At 43.9% G+C, this 27,381-nt stretch overlaps 1 protein-coding gene across 2 annotated transcripts in view; it reads left to right on the forward strand.

Moving 5' to 3' along the window:
* The window catches only part of TBCD (tubulin folding cofactor D), a 149,977-nt gene that overhangs the window by 20,888 nt on the left and 101,708 nt on the right, over positions 1–27,381 (forward strand). For both annotated transcript variants that reach the window (XR_013975193.1, XM_080923880.1), the window contains exons 8-13: positions 12,118–12,163; positions 13,326–13,458; positions 16,159–16,301; positions 17,843–17,903; positions 18,894–18,968; positions 21,959–22,053. Coding sequence is in view for 1 of the 2 variants with exons in the window: in XM_080923880.1 (XP_080780006.1) it covers positions 12,118–12,163; positions 13,326–13,458; positions 16,159–16,301; positions 17,843–17,903; positions 18,894–18,968; positions 21,959–22,053 (553 nt within the window). In the remaining variant the exon portion in view is untranslated. The remainder of the gene's footprint in view (positions 1–12,117; positions 12,164–13,325; positions 13,459–16,158; positions 16,302–17,842; positions 17,904–18,893; positions 18,969–21,958; positions 22,054–27,381) is intronic.

Raw genomic sequence — 27,381 nt, forward strand, 5'->3', positions numbered from 1 at the left:
ACTGTAGGTTCCAGAGTCAGAAACTTCTTCCTTGCTTTTCTTTGATTACACTGGATGAGATTTGAGAGTAGTTCTTGTCTTTGTCTGGAGGCAGAGGAAGGTGACAGGTCACTTAGAAGTAGGATCCTTTGGGACAGTTTGAAGCCAACCAGTCCTACTGTCTTCTTAGGTTTGGCTTTCTGCACATCTTGATACAGGTCCTCATGCAGGGTAGGAGGTGTCAGGGCCAGGTAGGTGCCCTGGAATGGGAAGGCAGGTAGAGGCTGTCTGGACCCACTCTCCATCTGCTTGTGCAGCTGTGTGTATATCCTGGTTGTGGGAATGAGAAATGGTTGGCATCTCTACTTTCAGTGATATTGCCATTGCCTTCCGGGTTCTTCTATTAAAAATACGTCGGAAGGAGACCTGGGAAAAGGAGTTTCTCAGTCCTGTGCTTCTGCTGTGCTCTGGTACAGCAGCTTAACGTCTGTGATATTCTTGCTATGAAGATGTTGTCCTTTCAGATGGATCGTTGTATAGCCCCCGTTGTCTAGCCCCCATTGTTTCTCCTCAGTGTGTGTCATTCCATATACCACATAATACTCTATAGGCCCGTGGCCATTGAGCTGCACATGGAGGTAATGTTTAAACATTCTGCACATACAGAATCGTGTAGGATAGGCTTTTTACACTGAACATTGTCGATCAGGTCTGTCCACCCTGTGGCATGTGCTAGTTCTTCATGCCTTTCTTATGGCCAGAAAATGTTACATTATGAGACTGGTTTTGACTGTTGTGATTAATGCTACTGGGGAACATACAAGAGGTTTTTTTTTAATTTATTTTATTTTATTTTTTTTAATTGTTTGCAATTATTTTGGGTATGTATCAGTAAGTGTTTTTCTATTTGTATACGATAATAGATATTTAACTCAGCAGATAGTACTGAGAGGTGTTTTGTATTCTTCAGCTCATAGTATCCTCTGTCTTCTCTCTCTTTCTCTGTTTCTCCCCCCACCCCACCTCTTTTTGGTAGTACTGGGGTGTCGAACCATAGGCAAGCACTGAACCATCTAGCTTTACCCAACCCCCTAATAGTTTAATATTTTGTTTTTTAAGTTTTTTTTTTTTTTTTTTAAATTATACTTGTGGGGCCCAAGAGATGGCTCACTTCCTGTTTTTCCAGAGGACCCTAGTTAAGTTCCCAGCACCCATGTTAGGACACAGCTCCCTGTAACTAGTTCTGGGAGATCTGACATCATCTTTTGGCTTCTGAGAGCACTTACACACATGTGCATAAATGCACAGATGCACACACATATACCCATAAATAGAAATTAAAAAATAAATAAAATAAAAATTAGAAATAGCTGTCTGCTCTCCACACCCCCCTCCATACCCATCCCGTTTGTTTGTTTGTTTGTTTGAGACAGGGACTCCTGTAGACTAGGCTGAGCTTGAACTCAGAGGTTCATCCACCTCTGCCTCCTGAGGGCTGTGATTAAAGGTGTATGCCACCATGCCTGGCTTTCTACCCACTTACTTCATAGCCTTGGTTTACCTGGAACTTGTACCCCAGGCTGGCCTTGAATTTGTGTTAATGCTCCTGCTCCTTCCTCTTGAGTGCTAAGGTTTCTGGTGTGTGCTAACACCTCTGGCTCGGCAGAGTCTTGTTGGAAGTTTTTACATTGAGAGAATACAGGAAGGTCTGACAAAATGTAGCAAGAGTCTGTTAGTCTATGGTAGTGCTTGAGGGAAGGGTGTTATACCTATCTAGCATGTATATGGGAACATGGGAAGGGAGGCATGATTGATCGCAGGGGATTGATTTTAGATTGTTTTTGTTCAGCTGTCTGCATTCTTTCTGGGGTTAGGGATGGTGAGAGGATCACACTTTATAGCTCAGGTTAGCTTCTCTTAGCAAGGGTCATGGGTGTACATCATTGAGCCTAGCTAGTGGTCTGTATGTGTGAGGGGATTTAAGATTCACAGCCTGCTCCAGGAGTCTGCCCATGGCAATAGAGATTGTGGTTGGCAGGGTAAACAGGCTTCCTGCTTAGGTGAAGTAGGCTCCTATGGGAGGTGGTGCTGACTTGTGGGGCTTTAACTGAAGGCTGAGTGGAGGTCCTGGCCAAAGTCCCTGGAGCATTCTTCAATGACTACTTTTTGTCTAGTTTTACATACTTTGCCTTTTTGCTCTTTTGATCACCTGTGTCTTTGTGTAGTTCCCAAGTTTTCTGTTTCCCCTTATTTGGGAGGTGCATGGGGGCATAGGTTGGGCTCAGACGCTGTAGGACAGTTGCTGTTCCATTCCTTGCCAGTTATGCCAGTGGGCTGAGATTCCTTTTAGTGACTTAAACCAGCCAGACGTGTGCCATTACTTGAGCATCTTTAAAGTCCAGTGTTGAGGAGAGAAATTCTCTCTTTCCTTCCTCCTGAGGTGTAAAAAGGGTTCCCAGAGGCTTAGAAAGTTGAGTCTCCTCCCCCCTCCCCCCCCAGCTGGGTGTGTTGGCAAGGGAGGAGATGAGACCCAACTTCTCTGCCGTTGGGGCAGAGTACTTTGGTGGTTTGGCAACAGCACCTCTGCTCTATCTAGAGAGATTTGCCCTGAGGATGGTGAGCAATTGTCTGACGCAGACAACTGAAATCCTGGGAAGTGGATGAATGAAACTACGTTGGATCAACAGCTATGGTGGTCTCATCTCCCAGGACGCAGTGCCTGACTTGCCACCACCTTCCCCCCCCAAACCCCAAGCTTCCACTTGAAGCAGCATTGTCTCCACAGTCTCCCCCTTGGCTTCTTTTTCTCTTTTGGAGGGTCACTTGGGTCTGATCTGGCTCCAGGGCAGGAGGAAGTTAGGTTCAGTGGGTGGAGCAGTTTCACCATGGGCTTGTCAGACCTGAAGGCAGAGGGCTGGGTGTCCTGTGCATGATGAAACTTGCAGGTGTATTGTGCTTCAGGATTGCATGTCTCCTTTGATGCACTTGGCTTCATTTTTATCCACCTGTTCATTAGTGTGGGTTAGGCGAAACAGGTGAACTCTGAACAAGTCACATCGAAACTAGGATTGATCTTCTTTCCCTCGAAGCATACATCGTCCTCTCGAAGCATTGATTCTTAACTTTTGTGGGAAGAAAACAAGTGTTTGGCAGCTTCGTGCCTCTGGAAGGCCCCTTTACTCTTGAGTATTAGTATTAATGCAAATTGAGGGAATTTGAGGATGGAAAACATTTTAAAATAAAACATTATCATTTAAATGTACTTTACTTTTGCTTATTGGTTGACAGTATGCCTGTGGTTTGTCTTCAGATTAGAAGCTTCTGACCACGGTGGCTTCTCTGCATTTCTTGTAGTGGTCATGATGGTGAAGGGATGTTTGTTCCTAAAGACAGGCTGCTGGTAGGGAAGGTGCTGCCTGTGTTGATGCTCTTGTTTACCATCGATTGACATATCATCTCCCCTTCACAGTTACATTTAAAAATTTTTTTCTATTTTTAAAATTTCAGAATTTGCCTGCAGGGGTGGTAATACACGCCTTTAATCCCAGGATTTGGGAAGCAGAAGCTCTGAGTTTGAGGCCAGCCTATTCTATATAGAGAGTTGCAGGATAGCCAGGGCTACATAGAGAAACTGCGCCCAAACCACAAACAAACAAAATTCAAAATTCAGAGTTTATCATTGACTAAAGTTTGGGGATATAACTCAGTGGCAGAGACCAGCATTCTTGTGGCCCTGTGTTTCCTAGCACTGAGAAAAACAAAAAGCCTTAAAATTCCAGCAAAACCCAGAGATTTCTCAAACAATAGTATTAAAACTGAAGAGAGCAAAGGTATTCGGATCCATAGGCCCTCCCAGGTGCTTCATGGAAGTCCCTACCAGACATGTGTTGGAGTGTTTCTTTTCCTTGCATGTGGTTTAGAGAAGGAAAGGGGTCAGGTCCCTGGGTACAAGTGACTGTTGACTAGATTACCTATGTGGGTAGGCATGAGGAACTAGTGTCCTGGACATGGCTCTGTCTGGGCCTTCAGCTGCCTGACCAGGCTGTTCTGGCTTTGGCCTCTAAATAGGCTTTAGCTATACTTGAATTTCATCTCTCCTGGTGGCCTGAGGCATAGGTGTGGTACCTTGCTTTATCTGGAAGAGAAGTAACAAACCTCTCTTGCCTCAGAGTGTGTGGAGACTAACCAATCAGCACTGGTCATGCTCTTTAGACAGAGCTTAGCCTGTCATGGTCTTGTGGACTTTGGCCTCTTTGTGGGCTTCTGTGGAGCCTAGTTTCTAGAGATACTTAGGCTCAGTATAGCAAGGGCAGAATGTCTGGGTGGTTGTGCCTTAGTGCTCAGGGTAGCTTTTCATTTCACTTTGTTTTTATATATTTTGTGGGTATGGTGTAATGTATGTGCCATAGCATTCATGTGAGGGCCAACCTGCAGAAGAAACTCTCACCTTTCACCATATGGGTCTGGGAAATGAACTCAAGCTTGGCAGCAGCAAGTGCTTCTACCCAGAGCCATCTTGCTAGCCCGAAGAAGAAGGTTTTGGGTGGAGAAAGTGCATGGCAGATAGGACGAGGATGAAGCACTGTCTGTAGAGAATGCTGTCTCTGTAGACTCAGGGCAATGAGTAGACTCTCAACAGCCAGCTCTGACTGTCTCTAGTTTCATGTGGCTCAGCACTTTACATAGGTGAGCCCTGTAGGAACATGTATGTACATGTACAGTGCAGGGTTCCACAGTTGGCAGGGAAGGGACTTTGTAAGGCTCTGGCCTCATCTTCTTCTTCTTCCCTTTGAATGTGCTATCTGCCCACCTGCTGGTGTGAGCTGGGTTAATATTGGAGGCCATCAGGGAGCCCCCTCCACCTTTAGCCTTGCCTTGTGGCTTTTGCTACTGGCCAGTTGGACATGTCACAGCTGCACCTCCCTCTTCTCTCACCTGGCCCATGGGCAGGTATTGATGCCTAGTTGCCCATACTTTCCTTGGCCTTCCTTCTCACATGCTTCCCTCAGGCCTTGGCTGTTGACATCTCCTCTCTGATTTGCTCTTGATCTTTGTTTCCTGCTCTCTGTCCTTGTTCCAGAGCCTTCATTCTGTGGGCCGTGGGTACACTTGTGACACCTGAAGTCACAACCTTACCTCATGCCTGTTGTCCTACCACTTGTTTTCCTTAGCTTTGTGACTGACTATAGAAGTCTGACATACACACATAAACACACATACACACACACACACACACACACACACACACAGACAGACAGAGAGACAGAGACTGCATATATGAAAAGACACAGAGACAATGTGTGTGTGTGAGAGAGAGACAGACAATGCATGCATGCGTGTGTGTGTGTGTGTGTGTGTGTGTGTGTGTAAGAGAGAGAGACAGACAGATTTGGGCTGTATAGGGAGATCCTGTTTCAAATAAATGAAAACAAATCTGAACTTGATGTTTTAGCTTTCCAGTGTATGAAATGCTTCTGTGTGTAATTTCTTTCGTTGTGTGGTGGAAGATGGTCTTGTTTTGTTTTTCTAGTAAGGAAGGAAACACACTCTTTTCTGGAAATCTTGTTTCTGGCATATGTCAAACCTGAAACTGCCTATTGGGTGGTTTATATCCTGAGAATTTGGCCTGATCCAGGAGTTCAGAAGTGGCCCAGAGGTAGTCAGCTTTGGAGCTATTCAAACTAGAAATGTTCAGTGCAGCTTGTGATTGTCATAGGACTGTTAAAGAGCTGGGGCTATGAGGAAGGGCATTGATAACTGATTTCAGCAATCTGCCTATTTTGGCAGGTGATGTCTCTGGCCTAGATGCTGTTCGTGGAGCTGGGTCCTACTCCTTTATTCGAGCACTCCCTTTCCAGTGTCAGCTTACTGCTCTGCTTGGGACAGTGAGTTCTTTAGGATGTCTCTCACTGTTATTCTTTATAAGCCAGTAGAGGTGCTAGACCTCAGTTTTCTAGACTCTACTCTCTAGAAAGAGATTTCCCCACAATGCTGGAGGAAGGGGATTCAGGAATGAGCTGTTGTGGATGCCTCTGGGATGGTAGTGTGAGTTTTGGCAATCTTTTTCTGCCTGGATTTTGATCTCTTGTATGACATGTTTAAAAGTGCCTTATATTTCCACTATCAGTGGTTTGGCAAGCCTTTCATGATGGAGAATTTTCTCAGTGTTTTAAGACAGTCAGGAAGAATTGTTTGCCCCAACCCATTGTGAGGTGGTGTGGGCACAGCAGTGTGTTCACGACAGAATAGGGTCTGTCATAAAGTGCCCTGGTAGCCTGCCATTTTCATGTTGAGGTTTCTGAGTTTGGTCTAGTGCTGGCCAGTGCTCCCAAGGTTTCAGATTGGTGAGCTTCTTAGAGACCTGGCATTTCAGTGACAGCCACACCTGGGCTCCAGTTCGGGGACCTTTCTCCAAGGGCTTGGGGTGGAGTTGCTTTTCTTGGCTTGAATTTGGCAGTGCCTTCAGGGAGCCTCAAACCAGCACCTCTTGCTTGGCAGCAGGGTGAACTTGCTTCTGTGTGGCTCTTCAGCCTGTGATTTGCCGGGCTTGGAGAGCATGCCCCAGGGAGGGGAAGCTAGCTTGGGTGGGTAGCAATGGAAAGGTGTGGTGGTGGTTAGGATGATTACTGGGAAACTCGTTTTGTTTGCACCTTGCACTGGGCTAGTTTCTAGAACAACAAAAACAGACGGGGTTGCTCCTCCTGTGCTGAGAGGTGTTTTTTCCAAACTGCTGGTGGTGTAATTGCCTTGGTGCTGCCTGTGCTTTTTCAGAAGAGCAGGTGGCTTTAGGTTAGTTCCTATTTCTTGTGTCCACAAAAGTGGGGTGTGTGTATGAATCAGAGTGAATGCTCAAGTTTCTCTGAAGCTGAGTGACGCTCTCACTGATCAGCACTGGAAAGGGGAAGGACTGTGAAGAAAGGTTTTAAAATTAAATGTAGCCCCATGCTGGCTGTAGACTTGTGGTCCTCGTGCTCCAACCTCCTGAGTGTTGTGAAGGTGCCTTTTATGTGAAAAATCAAAATCCTATGTTCATTTCTTTCCCCTAGGGGAAGGGAAGGTTCTCTTTCTTCATAATTGAGAGTTGCTGTCTTCCTGATTTTCTCTGAGCATGTGCTCAGAACCTGTATGGCCATGGAAGTCAAACCTGAAACCCCTAGAATGGGTTAGGGCGGAAAGAAAATGTGCTGTGCTCATGAAAATGTAGATTGTTATCTGGCCATGCTTCTTGTTTGGTTTACATGTTGGGGTGGTGGGGTTGGGGCATAGTAGGAGGTAGACTGGGCATTTGCAGGTGTGGGAGTCTGCTACATGACTATGTGCCTAGTGCCAGGGCATCACCTACCCACTGTACCCACTTGGCCCCCGCCTCTAGATAGGGTGCTATAGAGAGGCAAGCTACATTTATGTCTGAGGTCTCATTTATTTCTCTTTGGGCATGTTTTGTGTCTCACACATGGTGAGACCGTCCTTATTTACCCACTGGTTCAGGAACTGATTGTTTTGGCACTTTCTGGTCTCTACTTGTGCTCCAGATTCCTGCTTGAGAGATGTTGGTTTAAATGTATGACTCCTATGTAAAAATATATGATGTTTGATGTGTTCTCTAGCTACCCAACTTTATGTTCTCTTTTTAAAAACAAAACCAAAGACTTCCCATAAAAGCACAAAAATGGAAACCATTACAAACAAGCAAAAAACTATTAAGACAGGGAATTCCCAAGCAAAATGGAACAAAAAGCTCACACAGATCAGCAAAACCCATTGAGTTTGTTTTGTGTTGGTCAACACGCTGAGCATGGTGGCCTGCCCTGGAGTGTGGTTGATGTGCCCAGTGACACCTTACAAAGAAACTAATTTTTTCTTTGTCAATGAGTATCACTTGCAAATAGCCTCTTGGTTAGGGCTGGAACTGTGTCCACTCCCCCTGCTCAGTGACAGGATCTTATTTGGCTTGAACCTGTGCAGGTCTTGTATGAACTACCACAGTCTCTGTGCATTCATATGCGTGTCAGCCCCGTTGGTTGTGCCTAGAAGACACTGAAATCAGTTCTGGTTTCTTACCGTTTTTTTCCACATTGATCCTCAAACCTCTCAAACCTTGGGGGGTTTGCTAAACACTTCCCTTTTAGGATCAATCACTCCAAGTCCCTCTGTGCACATTGTCCAGTTGTGGGCCTATCTGTTAATTCTCACCCACTGCAAGGCACTGATCAGTGTTAGAGTCCAGTGTGGCTTTAGGGAATAATTCCTAATTAGATCTTGCACAGGGAATATATGCCAGTATTCACTTGGTAGGGAGCATTATAATCCAGGCCTGTGTTTTATTCTCTGGGGAATATGCTTGAAAATAAGGGAGCTCTACTTTAGAAGGGCTCATTGTGGTGGGTACTGTTATTGTCCATTCTTCACAGATCGAGGGAAGAAGATGAGGTCTGGTCCCAACCACTGTGGCAGTGGTCGTCTGTGCTGTAGGATAGTCGACTGTGCCCAGCCTCTCTTGGGAAGGCTGGTTCTGACTTTTCTATCCCCATAAAGATGAGGAAGCTTACTTAGTCTTCTTTATTTGTGTGCTTGTATGTGTGTGCGGTATGTGTTTTCTGGGAATAAATTCAGGGCTTTGCATATGGTAGGTAAACATTACCACTAACACATACTTTTTAAAAATAGATGTTTTAAAACTGGGTATAGTATGACTAATGCCTATGATCCCAGCAACCTGGAGGCTGAGTCAGGAGCAGTGTTAGAAATTCTGGCTAGCCTGGCCTATAGAGTGAGATTCTGTCTGAAAAGAACAAAAACAAAAAGTAGAAAATTACAAAAACAGGAAACATTTTAATTATGACCCAATTAAAAGGTCAAGCTCTTTTGGATATGACTGATCTCATCAAGGCCAGGGGTGCTGTCTTCCTGCTTTGCTCCCTGGCTGGCTAGTGTGCTGCCCCTGTGCTTGCTGGTTCCCTTGCTTCACAGTGCTCTGCCACGCAGTAAGTCGACTTTGAGCATATGACTTCCCAGTTGGAATCTGTCCTTGCTTAGCAACACCTTTGTCTCAGCATTCCTTCAAGAGGGACCCGGAACTTTTGTTTTTCCTGTCACCTACTCTTGCCCACTTCTACCTTACCGTGATGCTGCACACTGTAGTTGGCGATGTGTACTTGCACTTACCTTTTTGGTTAGGTGGTCAGACTGTCTTCCTGTAACTGGACTTCCTTAGATCCTTAGTATCTTTGTTACTGTGAATAAGGCCAGTGTCCTGCTCTGCTCTGTTCTGCTCTGCCATCCCCAAGTGATTGTGAGAATGTTTTGCCTTTGGAGTTTACTTCCAGCATTTTCATTATGCATAGTCCTTTTGGATCTAAGCCATGGTGTGTGCTTGTCTTCAGTTCTTCGTTAGCCATTAGCTTAGGTTACTAGTGTATTTCCCCTCTGGGAACTTGTGCTCCTCCTCCTGAACTTCTGCTGTATATGGGCAGGTCCTTATACACCTTTATTATGTGTTTTCTGTTTCCGAAAGTTATGGAGGCTTTTTGGTGTTAGACTTGGGAAAAATAGTGGCTTCTTAAGGTGACATGCCAGGAGTTGGTATCCCAGTTAAATATTATATATATATATATATATGTATATATATATATATATATATATATATATATATATATATATATATATATAAACATTAGCAAACTAGTTTAATTAGCAGACTATACAATTTTTCAGAGTATTCCAGGTAGATGTATAATAATCAGTGTAGATATCAGACTTATTCTACCTGAACAAGTCAGAAAGGAAACAGATTTTCCCCCAGTATATTTTTTATTAATTATTTGGAAATTTCATACAATGCACCCCTTTTTTTGTGGGAGTGGAAGGAGGTTGTCACAGAAGCCTTCAATGTCACTCATTCTCAGTTTGGAGTCTGCAGTCATGAATACCACTGCAGATTCTCTGTCCATGGCGGCCGGAGGCAGCTGGATCAGGGACAACATCAGCATGGCCTCTGGCTGCAGCACAGATCACAGAAGTCTTTTGAGGAGACTTAACCCAGAAAGTGAACCATTTTTCATCTTGGAATATCTTGTTGCTTGGAGTCAGGGTGATCCTGTGCTTAGGCACAGGGTAGAGTCCAGAGGTAGGACCTCCTCCCCCTCCTGGCTGCCTGAGGACTGACTCTACTTGGTCCTCCACGCTGCGCTCCCGTATCTGTGGCCTAGTCTCTAGTTCTCTTTGCCACATGCACTGTTCCACTCCAGCATCTTTCTCATTGCTTTTACTTTACAATTATTAAATTATGTGTATATGTCTACATGTAAGTTTGTTATGTATAGTGCATGTGGAGGCCAGAAAAGGCTTTGGATCCCCTTGAACCACCTGATGTGGCTGTTGAAAAATGAAATGGTTAAGTGGGCCTTTCTTTAGCTCCCCTAGCTGCCCTTTATAAGAAGCTTTTTTTCTTTTTACAATTGCCCTTTCCTCAGGAAAGTGATCATGTGTTCTTATTTATTGTTATGTTAACTTGACATAGCACATTATTGGTTTTTTTTTTTTTTTGATATCCATAAATGTTGGTTGTAGTTTTCTGTTACAAGTGTGGCTATGTGTTGGGGGAACGTGACTTTGTACAGTCAGTTGGCTCAGCGTTTGTGTAGGGTGTTATTTTTTTTCCCCTTGAATGTTAGCTAGAATTCAGTAGTGAAATCACTAATTTTTCAACTAGGATTTCCTTGGTAGGAGGATTCTAAATATCAAAATCCTTCCTTACTCCTGATGCCAAACCAGCTCCAAGGTTACAGTGTATAGTTTGTTTTGTGGAGGACTCTGTGTGTGTGTGTGTGTGTGTGTGTGTGTGTGTGTGTAATTGGAAGGCTTCAATGTAGATGACTACATAGTGACAGAACCTGATTTTGCATTTGGTGCATATGTATATATGTGTTCTTTTATGCCATTTCATGTGTTTATGTCAATTTTAAATGCTTATGATTTGTGTGTTTAAGCTTATATTTTATTAGCCTGTTTGCTTCTTGAGACAGGATTCTTACTATGTAGCTCTGGCTACCTTGAAACTTGCTTTGTAGACCAGGGTGGCTTTGAATTAGTGGTGATCCTCCTGTCTCTGTCTCTCAAGTGCTAGGATTATAGGCATGAACCACCATATCTGCCTGTGCTTGTGTGCTTCCTGTGTGTAAATCTTTGGGATCAGTGTGGTACCAGTGTTCTAGAGAAAGAGAAAAACTGGTGTTCCAGTGAGAAGAACCAGAATTCTAGGGAGGACCAGTGTTCTAGTGGAAGAGAACTAGTGTTCTTCAAAAAAAAAAAAAAGTATGTATGTATGTATATATGTATACATATATATATAGCTACATACATATACAGTTATATAAATATACTTATATTTAACTTATATATATATAAATATATGAACATTTATATATACATTTATTCATATATTTATATTTATTCATGTATTTGTGTGAATGTGGGTGCATGCTAGTCACAAAGCATGTGTGGATGTCAAGAGCAAATTCTAGGAGTTGTGAGAAGCACTGTTATAATTGAAGGAGGACCAGTGTTTTAGTATGCTAGTGAGAGAATTAGTTCAGGTGAAGTTCAGATAGTTTTTTGGCTGCTGCCCTCCAAATGCATTCATAGTACTGTGTACAGAGACTACATGGTGTGCAGCCACCATCACAGGGAGGGAGAGCCTGGGAGGAAGCCGACCCAGTGGTAAGCTGTGGCAGAGGGTGGAATCTGTTTTCTGAGAGGTGAAGAGGGTGAGACCCTCTTGGATTGATTAAGGTAGTGAGCGATAAGGAAAGACTTCTGCGGCTTCTCACTTTTGTGTGGATCCTTTGACCTGTAGCTCTTGATGAGACTTTCCCACCTCTTTCAGTTCAGTGCGCACACTACAGGTTAGAATCTAAGCTCCTCAGAGGACTAGACTCCATTGATCTACTCTTGCTACGAAGGGACCTGATGGAAGATTCCTTTTCTCGACTCCTCCGTCCTGAGCTGTACACATCCGTCATTACCTGGTGTCTGTTGGTGTGCGCTCAGCAAAAAGTTCTGGAAGATGCAGAGTTTGTTCTGATAACTTGAGTATATTTTAAACTTAGAAATGAATTTAAAATATGCTATTTTTTTCAGGCTCAAATATTTAAGCATGGAAAACGTGAAGACTGTTTACCCTATGGTAAGATTAATTTGAAGGAGAATGTGTTTGGTCTGTGAGTTCCTGGGTATGTAATCAAGTGTGCTACTCTAACAGTTTAACTCAAGTGTGTAAGAACCTGTAGCTTTGTGCCTTTGAACACTGTCATAGTTCTTTGACTTTCTGTTTGTGTTCTTTAGTATAACTTTGATAAACTATTCTACTTATTTGAGATATAGAAAATTTCTGGGTTTTGCAACACTCTAAGTGCCCCCCCGCAACTTAATCCTGGAGGGGCCTGGTAATAGTAATCATGGCCCTAGGTCACCCAGGAGCCCACAGCAATGGTGTTTTCCTGCATCACTTCCCCATTGTTTCATTCCCTTCCACATCATCCTGTCTCCTCTCACCCCACCATTTCATTTCTCCTTCACACCTGTTCCATTCCCTCCTTACCTTGTTCCTCTTGTCACTTTATCATCTCCTTCCCTCTAATCACCACATCCCTCCCACTGCCTCACCTTCCTCCTCTATCACTTTATATCCCCTTCCCATTACTTCTTTCCCTCTTTATAGTGGGACTTCTTGGACCTGCCAAAGGAAGAATAATGAATAAAAGAATAGGCCTATCTTAGGCTATCACCCAGCTAACTCATCTAATTTAATAAACCCAACTATCTTAGTCCATGTCCTGTCTCAGAGGCCTAGAGACCTACCCCTGTGTTCTTCTCCTGGGCTTGTTTTCTCTCCAGACTGTCATTATCACACTCTTCTGCTCCACTTTAGCCCCCTGAGAGGCCTTTGTAGCTCAGGGTCTCATGCAAGAGATCTCATTATGCTCCCTTGGGCTCAGTCTGCTGAGTCAGCAGTTCATGAGTAAACATGCTCCAGAAGCCCCAGTTCACTTGAACGATTCTTTTGCCCACACTTGTCCCTATGTATCTCAGACATTGTATCAGGCTTGCAGCAATATGGCTTCCCCTATGCGCTGGGCTTTTTCTACTTTTTGCTGCATGGTGAGGACAGTAAGTGGGCTTCATGCTGGCTGTTCTTGGCAGGTAACCTGGGGAGAAAAGGGGTCTTGTGGCCAGCGCTCAGGGATTCAGTGTGGTTTATCTGCCACCTACCTGGGCCTGTGGGATCAGTGTGTTTCAGGGATGCATGCTACTTTCTGACGCGTCAAGTTGCGTGTTCTCATCCGCAGCTGACACTGTGCTCCAGTGCCTCGACAGATGCAGACTCCCCGAGAGCAATCACACCTTGCTGCGCAAGCTTGGTGTGAAGCTTGTCCAGAGGCTGGGGCTGACTTTCCTGAAGCCAAAGGTGGCCACATGGAGGTAAGTTCGACATGGGACCTTGCACTTTTCTCTGGAGGTGAGGGCTGTGGGCTGAACAACAAACATTGTCTTTTGCTTTCATTTTTTCTTTGGTGTCTTGAGTGTTTCTGGTTTTGACGTGCATGGTTTTCCTTTTGTATATTTTCTGACTCAGTATTTTCAGTTAGAGTAGCTGAAGCTAGAGTGGAAATGGAAAAGCTTTTCCCGAAGGTGCTGCTCAGTTTCACCTGCCAGTGGTTGGTTGGGAGGAGCTTTCCCTCAGTAGTCTCTCAGAGAAAACCTCACTGTCGAAGGTTTATTCTTGCTGGTGGAAGTGTCTTTTCTTGCTGATGGATACAGACTCTTCTAAATCCTCCCAGTACAGTTTTTTGTTGTCTTTTTCTTTTGTTTTTCCTTTTGAGACAGAGCCTTGCTGTGTAGCCCAGGAAAGTCTTGAATTTACATTCCTCCTGCATCAGTCTTAAGTGCTAAGATTCTAGGCCTGTGCCACCGTGTCTGGAAGGTGCTGCTGATGTTGCTGTTGGTGCTCTTAATATTATTTTTCTTGTACTGGAGCTTAAACCCAGGGCTTAATGCAAGTATTGTACTACTGAGCTTCATTCGATTATTAATGTATGTGATTTGGGAAGAATTATTTAAGTTTAGTCAAAATGTTTTCCAGTGTGTAGTGAACTTCAGAGAAATGTAGAGATATCTTACTGAAACATCCCTCACATGTTCATTGCACACTTCAGTCAGGTTTTACAGCCACGTTCTAGTGATCTCATAACATCATGGAGATTTTCCAAAGAAATACAGCCAATAGTATATGGATACAGTGTGGAAGCCAATGAAACCCAAGCCCTGGCGGGTGATCTGGTGAGAGGATGGCAGGTAGGAGAGGCAGCCTTCTGTCTTGCCCAGGCCATTTGCTGGGTGGACAGGACTTGCCTATCCTAGAGCTGGTGTATGTGTCCAGAGGTCTCAGAGATGCACCAGATGTGTCCAGTTAATGCTCACAGGTACTAGGAACCTTAACTTAAGAAGGAAAAATAGTTTAGTCTGTGTTTTTTAATCACATATAGTACTGTAATTACTAATAGAATTAAGTTTTGGTAGGCATGTTGATACACACTTCTAATCCTATCACCCTGTGAGGCAGGAGGAAAGTTCATGGCTGGCGTCTTCTACGTGTTGAATTCTAGGCCTCCTAGAGCTACATAGGAAGACTCTGTTGCTCAAAAATCAAACCAAACCAATCCAAAATATGACTGAATTTTTTATTTTGTTTTTTTTGCAACAGTCTGTGTAGCCCTGGCTATCCTGGAACTTGCTTTGTAGAGAAGGCTAGCCTAGAACTCACAGAGTTCCCTCTGTCTTTGCCTTCCAAGTGCTGGGATTAAATGGGTGAGCAACTATGGCTGGCTAATATTGAATTTTAAATTCACCCCCTTTTTTTGTTTTCTCTTCCATTGTCTTTGTTTTTGTTTTTTCCTTTCAGAATTGTTCCTCCCCACTTTTGTAGAGAAAGGGTCTCATGTAACCCAGACTGGCCTTGAACTCCTGATTTTCCTGGCTCCATCTCAAGTGCTGGAATGATAGGCATGTATTACCATGCCTAGTTCCCCTTTTTAATCTTTTATTTTTAGGTTCTTGTTGGATTTCCTAGGCTACTTTCTACAGGTTCTTCTCATATGCAGGTGATGCAGTTTGGACATGTTTTGCTTCTCATGTGGATCTTAAGTGAGAGCTGGAGCTTTTGATCTTCTACTGGTCCCATTTACCAATGACCCCAGCATCCCCTGAGCTCTGAGTCCCATTTACCAGTGACCCCAACATCCCCTGAGCTCTGAGTCCCATTTACCAGTGATCCCGACATCACCTGAGCTCTGAGTTCCCCATGCAGCGCCTCTGATCTTCCTGGGTCCTATCTTGTACTTTCTCATTGTGGGGGATACTCAGGGTGTGAGGGAGACTGTGTGTGAGTTTTGTGTTCTTTCTCAATATCGGCTTCTCTAGTGACCTGTGCAGTGCTTCACGCAGTGGCTGCTTCACACTGTGTCAGTGCCTGTGGGCAGAGGTGAAGAGAGTGCAATTTTCTGTTGGGGAGGGAATCATTCTGTCTTGTCCACATGGGGCTCTCCACAGGGTAGAGAGCCAGACAGAAGCTACTTGCCTGTTGAATTCACTTTAGAGGTAAGCTTTGGTTACTCTAGCATGCTGACTGAGGAGGCTTGACTCTTGGACAAGGCTAGTGGTCAAAACTTGAATCAAGGTGGTAGTGCAGTGGTGACCATGAGCTGCATTTTTCTTGGCTATCCTTTTCTTGTTCCCAAGCAAGTTGGAGACATATTTAGAGCTGTAGTTGACCTACAGGTAAAAAATGGGCCCTGTGTCTGGGCTAAGGCCAGAAAGCCGAGCAGCTGGAGAAGGCAGCCGCTTGCTTGTGAACAAGGGTGAAGCTCTGATATCTTTCATTTGCACCTTATGGTCAGGCTTTGACATTGCCTTCTGTGATGAAGCTTTGTTGTAGAAGTTTCTTCAGAATTAGGGCGTGCACCTAGGCCAGGTTGGCTTTCTTTGAGGTTTGTATGGAATGAAATTTCCACAGGCATCATGTATGTTTCTGTGGGATGCTAAGTTGATGATATCAGTTACCAAAACTTTTACTTTTAGGGCCAGGTTGAATCTACCAACTTGAGATGGTTTTGTTCTGCATAGGTATCAGCGTGGCTGTCGGTCTTTGGCTGCCAACCTGCAGCTCTCTGCTCCGGGTAAGAGTGAACAGAAGCTGCTGTCTGATAGTTTGATTTCTGATGGTGATGAAGACTATGATGTCCCAGAGGGGGTGGAAACTGTGATAGGTAAGTGGATCCTACAGCAGATGCATGCATGTTTCCCTCTGCAGTGTAGTCTGGCTTGTCTCTCTGTTTACCCTCTCTTTTTTCCTCTCCTGGTTACCTTCTGATACCTCATCTAGCACATGGTCACTGACTGACCTTATGACACTTGATCCAGCAGTACCAGCTCTCCACTGCCTCTTTACCCCTCCACATTGCCTTTCGGCAACTTGACCTTAAGTTGTTCTCCCTGAGTGTCTTCAGGGAAACAGTGTTCCCAGGGACGTGGACTTGGAACATGGGACTCTTGTTCCCTGCCTCCATATTCTTGTCTTGTCCAAGCAAAGCCAGCCGGCCATCTCTCTTGCTGTGTTCAGTCCACTCGTGCTTTTCCCACAGACTTGTCTATACCCGCTGTCTCCACCCTCTCCTTGAACATAGTGCTGTTGCTTATGTACCCAGCACTCAACATGTATTTGGCTTTCCTTTGACCCTTGATGCTTTCTGGGACTCTTTTCTTTGGTTGCTGTGGTGCAGCAGGCATCCTGAGTCCTTGAAGCCACCTTGCATTCCACGGGTCCAGGCTGAGTTTTCTGCTCCTTTCTCTTGTTGCCTACTTGCCTTAGGCATACTGCATTACACTCATGGGGTCTGCTGACTTATTTTTTCCCACCAGAACCCTTTACCCATGTCAGTTCTGGAGTTTTTCCTCTGGCCAACATTGGGACATATTGGGCTTGCAGGGATGTGTGACCTGGGATAACCTTCTGATTGCCTCTGTGCTGGTACCCCAGATCTCATTTTTCTCTCTGGAGGCCTTCTCAGATGTTTGTTTGTTTTGACCTCCTATTGGCTTACCTGGGGAGGCATTTACCTGGAGAGGCATCTGTTCCCTGCTGATTGTCCTATTGGGTTGTCTCCACTTGTTAGAAAGTGGCAGAAATATCCTTTTCTGTGATTAAAAACAGTCATTGTAATTAAATTTAAGGTCCAAGATTGAAGAGAAAGCTCAGCTGTTTACTTGCTGGTTTGGTTCCTAGCACCTATAAGACAGCTCACAGTCATCTGCAACTTTGGTTCCAGGGGATCTGACCCCTCTTTTGACTTGTGCAGGTACCAGTCATGCACGTGGTACATGTACATATATGCCAGCAATGTGCTCATACTTGCAGGATAGCATTTAAGATAAAACCTCTTGGACATGTAAGATGGCTCTGAGGTTAAAGGGACCAAACTTGAAACTCAGGCTTGATTCCTGGGATTTATGTTGTAGAGGGAGAGAACCAGTTCCTAGAGGTTGTCCTCTAGTCTCCATACTCATGCAGTGGCATGGATGCCCACATCAGAGTGCTGGGATTTCCAAAGTGCCCCTGAGGCATGTGTAACCTATGGCTGGCTAAAATTAAAGTTTCTTAGCACTATGTATTCTTGGGACTACATAGGATACATAATTCCACAGTGTATTCTTACATAGGAAGTGCAGGATTGGTGGGAGAGTTTATGTATAAGCAAGAGAATTAGGTTTTTATATAAGTTGATGGTTCTTTGTGTCCTGATTCTTGCAGAGCAGCTACTGGTTGGGCTGAAGGACAAAGACACTGTGGTGCGGTGGTCTGCAGCTAAAGGGTAGGTATGGACATCCCGGGTTCTGAGTGCCAGAGGTGAGGGACAGGTGTGCCTCAGCCAGTGTTGCTGCTTCATTCCTTAAGAAACTTTACGTGGGTTTTGAGAGTTATAAATACTTTGTAGATATTCAAATGATAGAACTATTGTTTTACATAATGTACACTTAAAGGTAATTGTTGCCTTAGTCTCAGCTTTTAGGAGGCCGGGGCAGATGGATCAGTATGAGTTCAAGGCCAGCTGGATCTATATAGGAAGTTCCAGGCCAGCAGAGCTACATAGTGAGGTCTTGCCTTAAAAAAGAAAGGAAAAAAAAAAAAAAAAAAAAAAAAACCCAAAAATTTAAAAAACAATTACTGAGGTTAAATTTTAGGCTTCCTAAAGTGGTGTGAGGCCAATATTAGTAATAGTAATATACTAATACAAATTTGATGTTTAGGTTATTGATGAAACTCTGTATGGCAACTGTAAATACAGAGAGACACTGCTGTTTCTTGGTCACAAGTTTCCCTGGCATCACAAATGTAAAGCTCTCCACAAGCTGAAGCCTGCTGCCATGGGAACTTATATTTTTGCCAACAGTAGATGTATCTTACTCCAGTTTGTCTTGCTGGGAGGGATAGACTAATGCATGCACAATGAGACAGGCTGGAAGGATCCTTCTCTTGGGCCTGACTTCAGGCCTCTGGCTTCTCTCTGTGCAAGGCCTGGGCTATCCTGTGGAAGTGGGACAGTCTAGGTAGGTGAGGGCCAAGGTTGGAGCCTGCAGCATCTATCTAGTAGTACTCAGGGGCTTTTATTACTGATGGGCTCAGTGTCCAGATTACTGTGCAGAAGGTGACAGTGTGCCCTCCTCACATGCCCACAGAATCTCCTGCCTTGTTCTGGGCATGGCTGCTGGGCCATATTCGAGGCTTGCCCTACTCTGGGTTAATAGGAAACATACTCAGGGTGGTCATGTACAGCTGATGGACTATTGCTTTTCCTTTTCAGAATTGGTAGGATGGCTGGAAGGCTTCCCAGAGAGCTGGCAGATGATGTGGTGGGGTCCGTGTTGGACTGTTTCAGGTGGGTCATCACTCTCAAAGGCAAACCTGCAACCTTTTGATTTTGTGTATTATTATATATTCTTTCAATTGAGCTATTTATTAGAACCCCAAAGCCTAATTTTTCCTTAAGTTAAGCTTGCAATTTCAGTTGTCTGATATGTTGTTTCAATATCATATCTGAAACCTTTAGAAATCTAGAGATGCAGTCAGTGTTGAACCCAAATGTAGGTCTTCATCTTCAAGTGAAGGTTTTAGGCCTGTACTGTGAGTGGCAAAACTTCTTAAAATGAGGGAATTTTCTGGATACATGTCTCACATTGCTGCTAGCCCCAGCGGCTACTGAGACTCTTGAGTGACCGAGACCTGGATTTGGAGTTGGACTGTAATGAACCGAAGTTTAGCCTTTCTGGACATTCTGAGTGTATGGGGAAAATGGCGTGTGTATATGATGGAGTATGGGTAGGCTGGTGTTGTGGACTCAGAGGACACTGGTTTTATTTCTTTCCCAGTGATTGTCCCTATGGGTGTGATAGTTTCTTTCTGTCTGGGCTTTGGAAGTCGTGGGTTGAGGAGGGCATATGCCTTATTTGTTTAGACCTTGTGCCTGGAGATCCTCCCTGGAACTAATGGGATGGATATGCTGGTGATCCTTTCCCTGGGCTTTGTGCTGGCAGATTGAGGAAGGGCTGGGACTCCATCCTCCTTTAGAGTGTTTCTGCACATTCCCTCTGGTCACTTAGAACTTTTTATCCAGGTACCTCCTCCTCTCCCAATGTTTGCCTCCAGTTTCTCTGGCATCCTGAACCCATTCTCTTTGGAGTGCTGCAGGGTTCTAGTGTGTATGCTTCTCCAGACTGTTTTTTCCTCCTTGCTTGTAGTCTTGATTTAATGTTGGACCCTAGCTTGTTTAACCTTCTTATGGGTCTGTTTTAATAGATGGCAAATATAAAAGTGTATCCTGTTTTTGTGCCTGTGTTCTGGATAGAGGAAAAGGTGTTACTTATTTTGAATCCTTAGTCCAACATGGATCAAACATGCTGATGGAGCGTCAGGACATTGGGTGTGTATAGAGGCCTGAGTCTCCCAGCCTCTTCCTCCAGCTCACTCACTGCATCTCAACATTATGTGCTTTCTCTCTCTGGATCCCTAGGCTTGGAAGCCTATCCTTAGATTTGAGATAATGGCTTGCCCTTAGCACTTGGCCACAGTTGCTTTCTATGCCCCTGTTGAATGGAAAACTGGGTTTTATCAGACATGAATCTGTAGTGGTGATAGCAGCTTTCCAGGCTTACCGGCCTGAAGCCATAGTGACACTCTTAGAGTTTAGGAATTATATATTTGAGTCATCATTGTGTTGATACTGTATCAAGTTCACTATGATGATGAATCTTAATGAAAAGTGTGAGGAAGCATTTCTCTCCATTTGAAATTCTGAGAGACACAAAGATTTAGAAATGGGGAAAAAAAGATGAATATTTGATACCAGTGATTGAATGGTAGAGGTAGGAGAATCAAGAGTTCAAGGCCAGCCTCAACTACATGGTAAGCATAGTGAGCTTGAGACCAGCCTGGGCTACAGGAGACTCTGCCTCAGCTAATAAAACAAACCCTTGGAGATCTGAAGTGATCACATAACCTCTGAGCAGACACCTGCTAAGACACCTGGCACTTTAACAAATTGTAATTATGAGTGAGTCAGACCAGCTGTGGTGAGTGGGAGGCCAGCTGTATCTGACATAAGCCCCATGCTGTCCATCTTGAATACAGTAGTGACTTCTTCCTCTCTTAATAGTTTGTGTACAAAGTGGCTGTTGGCGCTACAGTTTAGTGATGATTTCCCTACACATTCCTTTACTGTCAAATGAATTCAGCCAGAATAGGTAAAAGCCTGTCATTTGATTTGCTTTTTTGTGATGTGCATTTCCACGTTTATGTTGGCAACAAGATACAGAAACCTCAGAGCAGCCCTGACCAGTCTGAGAACAGTTGCTCACATTGTAATAACCATAGGTCACACCCTGAGGAGAACTTTTGAGTATATAGGCACATTGGTTTTAAATATAAAATGTTATTTGTGAGACCCAATTTAGTTGGGTGCAAAACTGGGTCTTGTAGTCCTGGTTACTTGGAAGGCTGAGGTAGGATTACTTGAGCCTACAAGTTTACAGTCAACCTGGGAACATAGCCAAACCTGACACCTCCATGCTTTGAAAAGATATTTGAATGCTCTTTCTTTTTCTCCTTTCCTCTCTCCTTTCCTCCCCCCTCGTTCTTTGAATGGAATCTCCTGTATCTTAGCAGTATAGGCTTAAACTTCTTCCCTTCCTGAGTTTTCTTCCCAGGGGATTAGAGGCACAGAAACCATTTTATTTTAACTGTTTTGTAATGTTGAATGTGAGCACTCAAGTAGCAGTGGGTGCCATTTAAAGGCATCCACCTGTTTCTTTTCTATTAATGTCCTCTAATGTCTGATAGGAGCAGGCTGAGGCTGGAGCATTGTGGTCCTGTAAGCAGAACACCATCTCAGGCAGGTGACTTGGTTTGATGATGTAGATGGTTGAATGGGTCTGGTCTGGTCTTTTTTTTTTTTTAACTTTTTCACTTTATATCCTGTTCATTGCCTCCCTCCCAGTCACCCCCCCATCCTTCCTCATCCCATCTCCCCTTCTCCTTTGAGCGGATGGGGGCCAACTCTGGTCTCCCACTCTGGCACTTTGAGTCTTTATGAGGCTAGGTTCATCCTCTGCCATTGAGGCCAGATGAGGCAGCCCAGCTAGAAGAACATATCTTCTGGACTGGTCTTGAATTGAGCAGTCTTTTCGTTATTATTAGGTGTTGTAAAGAGGAACACTGATGTGGCAGTTATGTTCAGATTGGGTTAGAGTGTCTTATTTGTCTAGCCAAGAATTAACGTAGTTTTAGCAAAGCTCATGGACCCAGAATATGATTGTGTTTCTTGCAAAATTGTGGTCTTTAAGCATGGAGTTGACTTTAGGACTCTGGTTTCAGTTTCCAGGAGACGGATAAAGCATGGCATGGTGGATGTCTGGCACTGGCAGAGCTGGGTAGACGAGGCCTGTTGCTGCCATCGAGACTTTCAGAGGGTAAGTCACCGAAATGCATGGCTCTGCATCCTCAGGACTACTGAAATTTGGTGGGGTTCCTCAGTGTGACTAGCCATGGACACCAGTGCTTCTGTGTAAGGGCATCATGGCATATGCATATTTCTCAGGCTTCTTTCTCATGCCAGCCTTTATAATGTACCAATTAACCTCTTTAGCCTATTGTAGCTGCATGCTGTGTAAATCCTGTGTGCTGATTTGGAGAGTCAAGGACGCGGGTAATACTTGGTTTTCTTGTCTTTAGAACCGCCTTTCACTCTTGAGGGTTGCCATCACCCAGTGTGACGTCACCTAGTACAGCACCTGAAGCTGTACTGTCCTGATGGTTGACATAGAATGGCAGCTGAGCTTTAGGATAGGGGCACAGTGTAGCACGCACAGAAATAGTATGAACCCAGGTTAGCTGTTAGGTCCTGAGAATAGTCAGAGAATAGTAAGGCTATGGCCATGTGCCACCATCTGGGTGTTGGGACCGTCCTTGTTACTGGCTGAAGGTGCCTTGTGAGTGGAAGGGAAAGGAGGACAGAGTGTGCCTCAGAGATTGTGCAGGGTGTGGCTTTTGTCTAGAGCAGTGGTTTTCAACCTTCTAATGTTGCCTAACTTTAATATAATTCCTCAAATTGTGGTAACTCCCAGCCATAAAATAATTTTGTTGTTACTTCAAAACTCTGCTTTTGCTACTGTTATAAATTATAATGTAAGTATCTGATATGTAACCCCTGTGAAAGGGTTGTTCAATCCACAAAGGGATTACAACCCACAGGTTGAGAACTGCTGGTTTAGAATCTGGTGGTTGCATCTCACTAATGCCCAGCTGTAGTGTCAGTAATAGGCACTGGGACATAAGGGACTTCTAGAACCACATTCTACTTAGCCTTTCTGCTTTAAAAATGAAACAGTTTTCTTGCAATAATTTACATAGTACAGTCTACCCACTTAGAGTTTATAGTGGTCTCTGACATATTTGGAGTTGTGCAATAGCATGTAATTTAACTTCAGAACAGTTTCTTTGCCTCAGGCTGAAATCCTGCACCACAGAGCAACAATTCTTACCCTGGCGCTTTGGTCCTTTAGTTGGTGTTCTGTTTTGCCCTTTTCAGACATTTCATTAAACAGACTGGTGTTTGTTCTTTTGTGTCTGAACTCTGTGATTTTCTGATGGTCACTGTGTGTTGCTACATTTCTTTGCTGCCAATGGGGATTACAATGTCTGGAAGAAAGTACTGCTTCTTGTGTGGTCTTATCAGCTGGAGTAACCATTGTGGTTGCTTCTACCTTTTGAATTTTTGAGTGATGCAGTAGCAAACATCTGTGTATGAGTTCCAGCACAGATATGTGTCACCATTTGTCTTGACTGTAGAGCTGGGAGTGGAAATGGTGGATCAGTTTAAGAAACAGGCCAAGCTCTTTTTAAACTTTTATTCTTCTCTCATAACTTACATCAATGATTCTCCCTCCCTCCACTCTTCCTAGTCACTCTTCCTACTTCCCCTCTCTCCCAGGTCAACCCTTCCTGTTTCCCTTAAAGAAAAAGAAAGGGAAGAAGGAAGGAAGGATCCTCCCAGGGGTATCCACTGAACATAGCCCAATCGATATAAGACTGGGCTCAGCCTCATACCATGGCTGGATGTGACAACCCAGTAGGAGGAAGAGTCCCACACACGGGCAACAGAGTCAGAGACACTACCACGGGCCAGACTCTGGTACATGGCTGCATCGTTCTACATTCCCACCAGCTGTGTGTGAGGCCCCACTTTCCTCACATCCTCATCAGTATTTATTTTTGTCTTCCATCTTTTATAAAAGTAATTACCATTGTATTTGTTGTGGAATGTCAGTCATCTTACCATGGATTGGTTTGTGTTTCCCTGATGACCAAGAAGGAAGTCTGAAACTTTTATAGCTTTTAAGCTTTATAGCTAGGCCCGCCTCCTTTGTCAGGAATTGTGGCAGATGTGGTAAAGTCAGTTTGTTGGGAAGAACTGGATATAGCCTTTGAGGAGACTGGGAGGGTTTCCTGGAACATTAAGGCCCATGTGTTGGTTTAGCCCATCTTCTGAGGTGAGCAGATCTTTGCAGACAGCTCAGCTGTGGAAACCTAGTTAATGAGATTCTACAACGTGGCTGTGCTGTGGAACCTGTCCTAGTGCTGCTGCTTCTCTTAGGTTTTCTTATGTGGGACTAGCTTGTATGAAGCATCATTGATCCACCAGCTGGAGTGAGAAGGGTGCTGTTGGTGTCATAAGTGAGAAGCATCAAGCTGCCGTTTAAAACTGTACAACATGATGTGGATTAAGTTAGTCCACATGATCTTTCTGTTGGGAGTTGTCCTTCTGCCCTGCTTTGCCCCCATGTGAACTGGACCTCATTGACGCTGCTCTTTGTGCTGGGGCTGTGCTGTGTCCTGATGGGGGAAAGCATCGTGACAAGGGTGACAGGGACTCTGGAACCTTTGTGAAGATGGTAATACTAACTCTAAGCATCTTAAGGATGCTTTTATGTTTTTACTTTAGGCCTCACACCATTCCTCTGAGAGTGGTCTTATTTGCTTAAGGTCATAGCTGAGGGTACCCAGCTGAACACTTGCTTCTTTTCATAGCTCCTGTGTATCAATTTTTGCTAAATTGACAGAAAGCAAGAACACTACAATCCCAACCTTTGGAAATTAGAGGCAAGAGAATCAGGGATTCAAGATTGTTCTTGGTTACAGTGAGTTTGAGGTCAGCCTCAAACTTTTTCAGAGACCCTGTGTCTTAAGAAAAGAAAGAAAAGGAAAAGCACATATCTGTGGTAAGAAACCTGGGTAAATGTGGTCTAGGAGAGGATAAAGTGTAGATAGATGAGCATGTTGATAGCCAGAACATTCTTTTTTGTCCCAGAGGACATGGGGTGCTTCCTGGGTGCATGCTGACGTCAGGGAGGAAGTGACTTTGGGGAAGTCAGGTCAGCTTTACCACAGCTGTACAGATGGCAGAATACATCAGAATACATCTGCAGAATACAAGCTGAGTCTCAGGAATGAACAGCTTGTCATCTTTTAAAGAGTTCTGCCAGGTTATCTTCATGTTCACACAGGAGCATTTTCATACATATTCCTCCACATATTGTGCCTCAGTTTGTATTTTGATCTTTGCTTTGGTAGATAAGGACTACTTAGCATTTATTTCAGGTGACCCCGATGCTTTATTGGTCTTGGTTTTAGTCCTTTTGTTTCCTTGGGGACAGGGTTGCTCTTTGAACCATGTGCACTGTGAATATTCCATAGGGCATCCTGATTAGCCTGGGAAGGCTTATCTAGGGTTTTGGCTGTATTTTCTCTGTAGTTATATTTGATTGGTGCTAATATTCTGATAGAGTGTATATCTGCGTTCCTAATTTTGTGGTTGATATTTTCCCCCTCAGTTTTATGTTTTAAATTAAACATTTTTATCTTTTAGGATATTGGGTTAAAACCCTTTATCTCATTTTTGTTGTTTTTTCTCAAATGGAGGATTTTGTGCTTGTCTGCTATGAGCTTCTTGGGTGTGTAGAGTCCTATCTTTCCTTCAGACTTTGATATGCTCGGCCTTCACCTCCTTACATATTTACCTGCCGCATTCTCCCATCTCACTCTGTCTGGGATCTGAATTTTAGGTGTGTAGTTGTGCTCCATTGTGTCCCTCTGTCTCTTAGGTTCTATTCCTTTTTCTTTGTCCCTGCTCCTCAGACTGGGTGATTCCAGTCTCTGCGTTGAGTGATTTTTGCCTTTTACTTGTGCAGATCTGACTGGATGCTCCTGTATTAGTTCCTTTCCTTAGAACTGTGACCAGACACCTGACAAAAGTGTTAAAAGAAGGAAGGGTTTGTTTTGGCACAGGCATCTTAGGAGTGTAGAGCATCTTGGTGGGAAAGGTGTGCCAGCAGGGGTGCCAGGCAGCCAGCCATGGCACATCCACAGTTAGGAAGCAGAGGACAGTATTGGTGCTTAGCTCACTTTTCCCTTTTAGTCTGGCCTTCTTGCTCATGGAATTGTGTATTCCACATTTAGGACGGGTTTCTATCTTAGTTAACTCAATCTAGAAACTCCCTCATAGACACACCCAGAGACTTGTCTCCTAAGTAATTATGGACCCTGTCAGGTTGACAGTCATCACACCCCTCTAGAGAACCTGCATTTCAACAGTTGACTTTTCAGTTGTAGAACTCTGTCTTTTTGTTGACATTTCAAGTTTGTTCAGATACGGTCTTTGGTTTCTTTGAGCATTTTAAAAGTCTTTAAGTCCATATGTCTGGACTGCTTCAGAGTTTTTTCCCCCCTGTGTTTGTATTATACTTTCCTGTTCTTTTCCTGCCTCACTTACACTTTTTGTTTTTGTTGAAAACAGAATATTTTGAATATTTTAATAGGCGCCTCCAGAAGAAATCCCCCTCCACACAACCAGGCAGTTGCTCTTAGGATATACTGAGGTCCATTGTGTCCACTGTCCCAGTGACTACAGTCTGTCCCATATCTCAGCATCAGACATAATATGATAGAGTATCTGTGAGCACTCAAACTAAGCAGCTTCCTTCCTCTAGCATTCCTCTGGTTGTCATAACTGTTTGATTAGTATGCAGAGGTCTGCAAAAGTTGATCCTATCGGTTTTGGCCAGTTTAGCGCTTTAGCCCAGAACTCCAGTTTGCCTCACTGCATGACATCATTCAACAAGGAATATTTGGATGGAGTTATGACATCTATTTGGTCCTCTTAAGTAGCAAATGCCATATAGAATTAAATATACAACAATTTTATTATGAGTTTGTGAGAGAGATGGGGAGAAGAGACAGGAAGGCTGGAGATCTCCACTGGCTCTGATAATACACACGTGGGATGTCTGGCATTTCATATCCCAGGCAAACAAGTCCCTGGGCAGGGCCATGTTGACCAGTGTCCAGAGCTGCACTGTTTAGTGTTAGCATTTGTGCCATTTTGAGCTGCCAGACACCCAGGTTTGTAAGAAAATGGAGATTATATTGTGGTGTCTTTGACTTTGCTGCTGGGTGAATTGTCTATCTGTGTTTTGTATCTATCTGTTCTTTTCTGCCTTGTAAAAGGTAATATGGGAAGAGAACAAATCACAGTTGACTACTGTTGGGATTATTTAAAAAGAGTTTTTGGTTTTTGTTTTAAAATATAATTTGAGATACAGTTTACCTACCTTACAGTTTGTACATATAAAATGTAATTCAGTGGATTTTGGTATATTACATTTTCATAAAAAAAAAAACAAACCCTCATGTTAAAAACATAGAAGTTTGTTGTCATTTCCAGGCATTCTACTTGGTGGCAT

Source organism: Micromys minutus (genome assembly GCF_963924665.1).
Source record: "Micromys minutus genome assembly, chromosome: 10".
Lineage (NCBI taxonomy): Eukaryota > Metazoa > Chordata > Mammalia > Rodentia > Muridae > Micromys > Micromys minutus.